The 9,621-nt window shown below is 54.0% G+C and overlaps 1 protein-coding gene across 2 annotated transcripts; it reads right to left on the reverse strand.

Moving 5' to 3' along the window:
* Positions 1-236: 236 nt before the first annotated feature.
* Positions 237-5,748, reverse strand: POLR2J (RNA polymerase II subunit J). Of its 2 annotated transcripts, XM_017857619.1 has the most exons (4): positions 5,535-5,748; positions 3,045-3,134; positions 1,145-1,319; positions 237-470 (listed from the first exon to the last, which is right to left on the reverse strand). In XM_017857619.1, the coding sequence occupies exons 1-4, from the start codon at positions 5,585-5,587 to the stop codon at positions 435-437; spliced, it is 354 nt and encodes a 117-aa protein (XP_017713108.1). In that variant the 5' UTR covers positions 5,588-5,748; the 3' UTR covers positions 237-434. The 2 variants fall into 2 exon arrangements, with proteins under 2 accessions (XP_017713108.1, XP_017713107.1); XM_017857618.1 differs by lacking the exon at positions 237-470 and having other exon boundaries at positions 478-1,319; positions 5,535-5,731.
* Between the last annotated feature and the right edge of the window lie 3,873 nt (positions 5,749-9,621).

Below are 9,621 nucleotides of genomic sequence, written 5' to 3' on the forward strand. Positions count from 1 at the left end.
TTTGATTGACAGGCAGGCCCAGTAGCTGAGGCTTCTAGAGCAGAGACTCATGGGAGCTCATGGGTTTGCACACTTCCCTCCGGCTCAGCACTGCCTCCCCAGCAGACCCTGGCCTCCGGAGCTTTGGTCCAGAATGAATTCATCCCTGCCAACCGGAGGCCCCTGAAACAGGTCATCTGCCTGCATCAAGCCTGACAATCCACTTGCTTATGAAGTCACCGCTGCTCAAGTCCACATCCAAGTCTCTTCCACCATCCTTTATTAGGAATATAAAACCTAATCTATGTACAGGATATGTCGGTGTCAGGGTGAGGGGTGGTCACAAGGTGGGCCATGGCTGGGACTGGCCGCTCTCCTCGGCGTAGTGCCTGGAGCAAAGAGTCAGGCGCAGGTAGGAACTGGGCTCACAGGCTGAGCAGAGCCCCCTCTGGCCCCTACTCAATTCCTTCCTGCTTGTCTTTAATGGCCACCTGGGAGAGAGGAAGAAGGCGGAGACTGGGTTGGAACGGCTGGGGCAAGGACGCTGGGGAAACAAGCCCAGCATCCCCTGGCCAGGCCCTTCCTGGAGGGCAGCCATGGGTCACACTCCCCAGGACAGTGGAGCAACCGAAGAGCCCTCCCAGCTGGCCCAGTCCAGCCGTTCTCTATGGCAGCCCAGGCGGGAGTCAGGGGCCACAGGCTTCCTGGGGAGCGATGACTCAAGACACTGAAATCCCCCAAGCTGTGGCTCTTTCCCCTCTAAACTGTTATAGACTCCCAGGCGCCCTGCTGGGAACAGGCATGGGCCACCCTGGGATGAGCTGCCTCCCAGACAGGCCTGGAAGGACCAGGCCTTGCCAACCACAGACAAGGGACGTAGAAGAGCACCCCCAAAGGACAGCAGCTCCCCACCCCGATCCGGCTCACAGCACACGAGGGGACCCTGCCGCGCTACGGAAGTCCCATGGGGCAGGCAAGCTGCAGGCCTGGACTCCACAACCTCTCAGTCCACACGTCCTGGAGCCTGTGGTGGAAGTCCCTGCCCTTCCATTACCACTGCCTCTCCCCCAGGACCTCCGAAGAAACAGGCCAGGGCTGTCCCAGGCATGGGCACATGGGCCGGTGTCCAGCCCACGCCGCCCGCCCCTCCAGGCCCCGCCCTCACCCGGAAGCGCTCCTCCAGCAGGGACAACTCGCTGATGAGGTCGGTGATGGCGTTGGTGAAGGCTTCCTGGGGGCTGTAGTCCGGCGTGGTCTGCACTCGGATGATGATCTTGTGCTCCAAGGGGTGGGGAACTTTGTAGCCAGCAAATAGCACCTGCGGGTCCTTTAGGAGTTGTCTGCAGTCCAGGGACAGACAGTGTGAAGGTTTAGCCTCATGCCCTCGGGGCTCAGGCCCAAGCTGGGTAGCAGCCAGCTCAGAGCAGAACAGACTTTCTAGCCAAAAATCTCCGCCGGCCCCCCCCCCCAATTTTTTCCCCAAAAGTCTTCAAGGAAAGTAACGCTTTTAGGAAGATACCTCATGTGGGAACACCCTACCCGCGCCACACACACACACACAACACCCTGCATCCATGATGCTGAAGGACACACACACGGTCCCCCACACCCCCCACATCCATGAGGCTGAAGGACCCAAGCTGGAAACGGATTCCAGCAACCTCTTCCCACAGGGAACCGCGGTGCTGGCAGAGAGATCTCCCAGGCAGCGAATGTCCAGCCAGTGTTCAGTGACTCAGACCCAAAATGCCCAAAAAGAGCATCCACACAGCAAATAAAGGCAGCAAGGAGAGGAGGGCCCAGGCTCTGAGCAGTGAGTGGAATGGAAATGCAACTCTGTCCTCCGAGCAGCACAGCTGCTGGCGGTTGGCCACGCACACTGGGCCCTGTGCCATGGGGCTGCGTCGCGTACTGTGCCCTGGGCACGCTGGGGTCTCCTCTAGAGCAGCTCAGAGTGGTGTGAGCACCACGAGGGGGACCCATGCATAGGTGGCAACACTGGGCTCAAGAGCAGGGGAGCAGCAGGCCCCAGGAGAGTTTGGGTGCCCCACTGGCTGGGCTCCGGGCAAGAGTCCTCCATCTCTGTGCCCGACCACACCAGGAGACTGGGCAGACCCCACTCACAGACAGGGAAAGGCCTAGCTTCCCTGGTGGCACCAGAGGGAAGAGCCAAGTCTACAGTAAAATGACAAGTCCCTGGGCCAGAGTGGCCGTCACATCCCTGACCAACCACCTGGCTAGGACCTCACTGGTGTAAACGAACATCCACCAACCAATGCAGGGCGCCCATCGGGGCACTGGAGAGCCACAGAACTCTCCTACTTCTTTCTCTTGTTACACAGAAGTTCTAGTCTCTGCCACATACATCTTAAGAGTCCCAAGTGGCACCGAGGTCACAGACAGGTGGCATGAAGGGAGCTAATCTTGACTGCTTTTCAATACCCCTTAGCATGAACAACACACAGGCCTACTGTGCTGGAACCTGCTGCTCGTTCATTTACAGAATGTGCACTTAACAGTGAATGTAAGGCCGGGTGCAGCAGCTCACATCTGTAATCCCAGCACTTTGGGAAGCCGGCAGGGGGATCACCTAAGGTCAGGAGTTCAAGACCAGCTTGGCCAACATGGTGAAGCCCCATCTCTACTAAAAATACAAAAATTAGCCAGGCATGGTGGGGGGCATCTGTCATCCCAGCTACTGGAGAGGCTGAGGCAGAAGAATCACTTGAACCTGGGAGGCAGAGGTTGCAGTGAGCCAAGATTGCACCATTGCACTCCAGCCTGGGCGACAAGAGCAAAAACTCCGTCTCAGGGAAAAAAAAAAAAAGTGAATGTAAATGCACATGTTCATCTGCAGAATAAGCCACTACAGGAGCGGAGCGTGGCTTATGTGAAGACATGGAGGTCATTTTGATAAAAAGGTACCAAGATTATAAAATGCCCACAGCAAGCCCCCAGAAGGACCTCCTGTAGCTCAGAGAGACTGAGAAAGATCTTGGAACTTGTGCTTTGCCCAGAGGGGCCCATTAAACACAGCCCATGAGAGCCTGTGATGGGAAACTTACGATTTAATGATGTTTCCCAGTGTGTGGTCTTCTTTGTTGATGGTGAATAAACAGGCATTGGGTACCTTGGTGTCCTTGTTAATGGTGATCCTAGGAAGACACAGAGGCCACAGATGAGGGGCAGGGGCTCCCCTCCTCCCACCCTGAGTCTAAATCCTGCCTCCTCCCGGCCAGGTGCGGTGGCTCATGCCTGTAATCCCAACACTTTGGGAGGCTGAGGTGGACAGATGACCTGAGGTCAGAAGTTCAAGACCAGCCTGCCCAACATGGCGAAACCCTGTCTGTACTAAAAATACAAAAAAAAAAAAAAAAAAAAAAATTAGCTGAGTGTGGTGGTCCATGCCTGTAGTCCTGGCTACTTGGGAAGACTGAGGCAGGAAAATAACTTGAACCTGGGAGGTGGAGTTGCAGTGAACCGAGATCACGGCACTGCACTCCAGCCTGGGCAACAGAGGGACTCTGTATCAAAAATATAAAAAAAAGGCTGGGCGTGGTGGCTCACGCCTGTAATCTCAGCACTTTGGGAGGCTGAGACGGGCGGATCACGAGGTCAGGAGATCAAGACCATCCTGGCTAACACGGTGAAACCCCATCTCTACTAAAAATACAAAAAATTAGCCAGGAGTGGTGGCTGGTGCCTGTAATCCCAGCTACTCCGGAGGTTGAGGCAGGAGAATGGCATGAGCCCAGGAGGCAGAGCTTGCAGTGAGCTGAGATCGTGCCACTGTACTCCAGCCTGGACAACAGTGAGACTCTGTCCTATATATATATAGGAAAACAAGCTCTGCCTCCTCCCAAAGACCTTTCTCAATCTCTTCATCCCATAAAGACTTCGCCAACCCGGTCCCCTACTTCCTGCTACCCCAGGTCTATGGAACCTTGACCTTTTCTGAATTCCTCCTCTTTTTATTTATTTATTTATTTTTATTTTGTAGAGATGGGGTTTTGCTTTGTTGTCCTGGCTGGTCTTGAACTCCTCGCCTCAACTGATCCCTCCTGCTGCCCAGGCTGGAGTGCAGTGGTGTGATCCTAGCTCACTGCAGCCTCCAACTCCTCGGCTAAAGTGATCCTCCCGTCTTAGCCTCCTGAGTAGCTGAGACCACAGATGCACGTCATCATGCCTGGCCTGTTCCTTTTTTCCAAGGTGGTTTCTCCACGTTGATACCACACACATTTTAGGGTGCATAATTCTTTCCTGTGGGGTGCTGTCTTGTGGACATTGTAGGACATCAGCAGCATCCCTGACCTCTATCCAGTAGATTCTAGTCATAACCCCTTTGACAACCAATAATGTTCCCAGTTATTGCCAAATGTCCCTTGTGGGGCCAAATGGTCCCCAGTTGAGAGTCTGCTCTAAAGGAGGCTGAAGTGGCTGACAAGGGCCAGACCAAGACCTCCGCACACCAACCTGGGAACAGTAAGAGCCAATGGTTATGAGGTCTTCCAGGTGCTGAGCTTTGGACCAAGAGCTTTACACAAATTACCTCATCCAATTATTTTTATTTTGAGACAGGATTGCGCTCTGTCGCCCAGGTTGCAGTGCAGTGATGCTATCACAGCTCGCTGCAGCCTGAAACTCCTGTGCTCAAGCAATCCTCCCACCTGAGCCTCCCAAAGTGCTGGGATTAAAAGTGTGAGCCAGCGCACCCGGCCAGATCCCCTTTTTTGTTTGTTTTTTGAAATGGAGTTTCACTCTTGTTGCCCAGGCTGGAGTGCAATGGTATGATCTCCGCTCACCTCAACCTCCGCTTCCCACGTTCAAGTGATTCTCCTGCCTCAGCCTCCCGAGTAGCTGGGATTACAGCCACGCGCCACCACGCCCGGCTAATTTTGTATTTCTAGTAGAGTAGAAGTTTCTCCATATTGGTCAGGCTGGTCATGAACTCCCGACCTCAGGTGATCCGCCCGCATCGGGCTCCCAAAGTGCTGGGATTACAGGCGTGAGCCACCGCACCCGGCCTGAATCCCATGTTTAAGTACAGTAATAAACTCATTTTCCACATGAGGAAACGGCCTCCAACAGATCAAGTCACAGATACAGAGTAGCTAAGTGGGGGACGCAGGGGCTGAGCCCAAGCTCTCTCCCCTGGACTCCTTCAACCCGCAGGCAGCGAGGAGCCACTGCGGCTTTTACACAGGCCGCTGACAGATCGGAGGGGATGGGGGATGGAGGATGGCAGTGGCGGGCGAGAGACAAGAGAGGAGGCTGCCAGATCCCAGAGGAAAAGAGCTATGGAGAACCAGACACTCTAGGTTCGAATACAACCCCGCCACTTCCTGCGTGTCCGGGGGAACTTGTTCCTCCGAGCCTCAGTCTCCTCATCTGCAAAATGTACACACTCGTCACTGCCTCGCAGCCTTAAAACAGGCCGAGCGGACGATCAAGCAAAACCTGTTTACCTCCCGGGGCAAGAGATGGGCAGGAGACACCCTAGAATGCGACAGTCGCAAGCCCGCGCACCTCGGCCCACCGCAGCCAGCGTCACTTACTTCTTCTCGCCCTCGAAGAGCAAGAACGACTCGAAGGCTGGAGGGGCGTTCATGCTCCCGCCACCGTCGCGTCCAGACCCCAAGTATCCGCCGCCGCCTCCTCCAGAGCCCTAGTAAGAGGCCTCTTCCGGATTACTCCAGCGAGGCAAATCCGCGTAAGGATCGGCTTATCGCCCCCTGTCGGGCTGGAGGATCTTGCGCAGGCGCGAGAAAAGCTTGAGGGAGGCCCGTGCCTCTGCGCATGCGTCAGTCGGGAGGCCCCACCCACTCACTCACACACACACACCACCGCCTCCCCTCGGCGTGGCTTTCCCCCGTGGGCGCTCTTCGGCGCTTGCTCAGAGCGTTAGGAGGGCTGTTCTGCCCCCACAGAGACGTCCTAGTCCTGGCTGAGCGGGAACCCCAAGCTGTACCTTTCTCCTCTCCCCATATCCCTTGATCTCTCTTTAGAAACTTGCACCCCTTTAGAGTGCGCAGCAGTAAGTCCCTGAATAGAGAGAATACAGCTAAGGGGTAGTGGACAGCTGCGGCTGGTAACCGTAGTGGGAGCAGAAGATCTCGTGGCCAGAGGCAGATCTATGATAAGCCTTCTGCGCAGGCTGCCTACACCGACTGCTGCAGGACCCCTGCCTTGGGGGTGCCACCGGCTTGTTAGCTGGGAGGAACAATTGGGTGACGGATGCAGAAGGAGGCAGGTGTATACAGAAGTGAGAGGGGAGCCCGGAGGGTTACGTTTATCTTTTTATATATTATTATTATTATTATTTAGAGACGGTGTCTCCCTCTGTCGCCCAGGCTGGAGTGCAGTGGCGCCATCATGCAGCCTCCAACTCCTGGGCTCCAGAGATCCTCCTACCTCAGCCTCCCGAGTAGTTAGGACTGCAGGCATGTGCCATCACACCCAGCAATTTTTTTTTTTTTTTAGGGGAGACATGGGGGGTCTTCCTATGTTGCCCAGGCTGGTCTTCAACATGGTGAAACCCCGTCTCTACTAAAAATATAAAAATTAGCTGGGCGTGCATGCCTGTAATCCCAGCTACTTGGGAGGCTGAGGCAGGAGAATCGCTTGAACCCGGGAGGTGGAGGTTGCAGTGAGCCAAGATTGCACCACTGCACTCCAGCCTGGGCGACAGAGCGAGACTCTGTCTCAAAAAGAAAAGAAAACTTTATTAACCAGTTTTGAATCTAACATTACAATCTTATTCTAGCATTCTTCTCTTAAAATGCTTACGGGCCAGGCACCAGTGGCTCACATCTGTAGTCCCAGCACTTAGGGAGGCTGAGGAGGGAGGATTGCTTGAGCCCAGGAGTTTGAAACTAGCCTGGGCAATATAGCAAAATCTTGTCTCTACTAAAAATTAAAAAAATCAGCTGGGCATAGTAGTGTGTGCCTGTAGTTCCATTTACTTGGGAGGCTGAAGCAACAGGATTGCTTGAGCCTAGGAGAAAGAGGCTGCACTGAGCTATGATTGCACCACCGCACTCCAGTCTGGGTGGCAGAATGAGACCCTGTCTCAAAAACAAAACAAAACAAAGAAATGCTTACAAATACATGAAATACATGTACCCAGCTTCTCAAAATGATCCATGAATCAGAGTTCCCACTCTTTCTCTGATTTGGTGCGTAATAGATCTTTGATACGTGTTCATGCTATATATGAGTCATCTTTTTGACATATTTGAAAATTATACTTTGACAAGGCTTTGTCCAGAGGTGGTTGCTGCATACCTGTTCAGATTTCCTAACAGGTTGAGAGAAACAGGTACTAGGTGAGCTGGGTCTGCTTAAGCCTTCCCAGGGTGCCTGCCCTGTGGTGAACACTGGCCCCCTGGGCTGCAGATACTTGCCTGGGGGTCCAATCAGATCCTTAAGACATCTGGAACTGAGCGTGGTGGCTCACGCCTGTAATCCCAGCACTTTGTGAGGATGAGGTGGGCGTATCACTTGAGTTCAGGAGTTCAAAACCAGCCTGGCCAACATGGGGAAACCCCGTCTCTACTAAAAATACAAAAATTAGTCAGGTGTGGTGGTGGGCGCCTGTAATTCCAGCTGCTCAGGAGGCTGAGGTGGGAGAATCACTTGAACTTGGAAGGCAGAGGTTGCAGTGAGCCGAGAATGTGCCACTATCCTCCAACCTGGGTAACAGAGGGAGACTCTGTCTCAAAAAAAAGAAAAAAGAAAAAAAAAGGGGGGTCCCAGTGCAGTGGCTTACACCTGTAATCTCAGCACTTTGGGAGGCTGAGGCAGAAGGATCATCTGAGGTCAGGAGTTTGAAACAAGCATGGCCAACATGATGAAACCCCATCTCTACTGAAAAAAAAGACAAAATATTAGCTGGGAGTGGTGGCGTGTGCCTGTAATCCCAGCTACTCAGGAGGCTGAGGCAGGAGGATCGCCTCAACTTGGGAGGTGGAGGTTGCAGTGAGTTGAGATCACACCACTGCACTCCAGCCTGGGCAACAGAGCGAGACTCCATCTCAAATAACAAACAAACAAACAACAACAACAACAACAAAAAAACCATCTGGGAACCTGCCCCAGGCCCCAGTTGAATGCCAGGCCTTGAAGTTTCTGGGAGGCGTGAAGTCTCTGGGAGTCTCACGGGGCAGATGGGAGGTAAACCCTCTCCTGTTCCTCTCGCTTTTCCAGGTGGCCCCCAGAAACAATGTGGCATCCTGGGCTATGGGCAGCTCTGCTCAGGGCCTGCGAGGAGGACGGGGGGGCAGGGCCAGGCACGCACTGATGTTAACTTCCCTTCCAGCTGCAGTGGTCAGGATCTGGGGAGGGGAGGAGAGGCGTGGTGGATGCTGCCAGAGGGTGGCTGTGTGTGTGCACTCAAGATCCAGGTTTCCACTTGTAGCCCTAGTAAGTCCACGCCTCTTTCCCTATCACTGCCTGCATTTAGGCTCAGGAGACCCTGGAGGCCATACTTCCTGGACAGTAGGTCCTTGAAACCCAATGAGATCCAACAGGTATGAGGATTTTTGTGTACCCCTCAGGAAGTAGCCAGAGAACCACGTGCTGGTGATTTAGGGTGGGGTGGGGGCTGCATCAGGCTCAGCCGTCCCTGGACCCAGGCCTTGGGCCAGGAAAGGAGGGGAGGGACCCAATCCAGCAAAAAGGCTTAGGAGGCCCATAGGATGGCATACCACAGGAGGCTATGAAGCTCTAAGGGGTCAGTCTGGTGGGCTGCTTAAGGGGGAAATGGTATCCACCAAGGCCACAGCCAGGAGAAAACATTGATATGGCCCCAAAAGCCATAGGGAAGAGGGAGAGGGCAGGCCACTTGAATCTAAATCTCCCCTTGACCTTTTTTTTTTTTTTTTTGAGACAGGGTCTCTCTGTTGCCTAGGCTGGAGTGCAGCGTAACGATCTCGGCTCACTGCAACCTCCACCTCCCGGGTTCAAGCAGTTCTCCTGCCTCAGCCTCCCGAGTAGCTGTGATTACAGGCAGCTGCCACCACGCCCAGCTAATTGTTGTATTTTTAGTAGAGATAGGGTTTCACCATGTTGGCCAGGCTGGTCTTGAACTCTTGACCTCAGGTGATCCACCCACCTTGGCCTCCCAAAGTACTGGGATTACAGGCGTGAGCCACCGTGCCCGGCCCTCTTTACCTTTCAACAGTTCCTGGAAGAGCCAAGGTATACAGGCTGCCCCACTGGCCCTGCCCCAGAACCTAGCTGGGCAGCCAGGTCAGGGGTCATGTCTGAACCCTGGGACTTTGGGGGCTGTCCTAGGATAAGGACAAAGAGGGGAGGCTCAGAGTTTGCTTGGATGAGCTTTGAGAATGTGTTCGTGGCTGGGTGCGGTGGTCTTGTAATCCCAGCACTCTGGGAGGCTGAAATGGGAGGATGGCTTGAGCCCAGGAGTTTGGAGACCAAGCTGGACAACATGGTGAGACCCTGTCTCTACCAAAAGTACAAAAATGGGCATGATGGTGCACACTTGTAGTCCCAGCTACTCAGAAGGCTGAGGCAGGAGGATCACTTGAACTCAGGAACTGGGAGGCTGCAGTGAGCTATGATCACTCCACTGCACTCCAGCCTGGACAACACAGTGAGACTCTGTCTCAAAAAAAAAAAAAA

This window comes from Rhinopithecus bieti, unplaced genomic scaffold (genome assembly GCF_001698545.2).
Source record: "Rhinopithecus bieti isolate Rb0 unplaced genomic scaffold, ASM169854v2 scaffold_42772, whole genome shotgun sequence".
NCBI classification, from domain to species: Eukaryota; Metazoa; Chordata; class Mammalia; order Primates; family Cercopithecidae; genus Rhinopithecus; species Rhinopithecus bieti.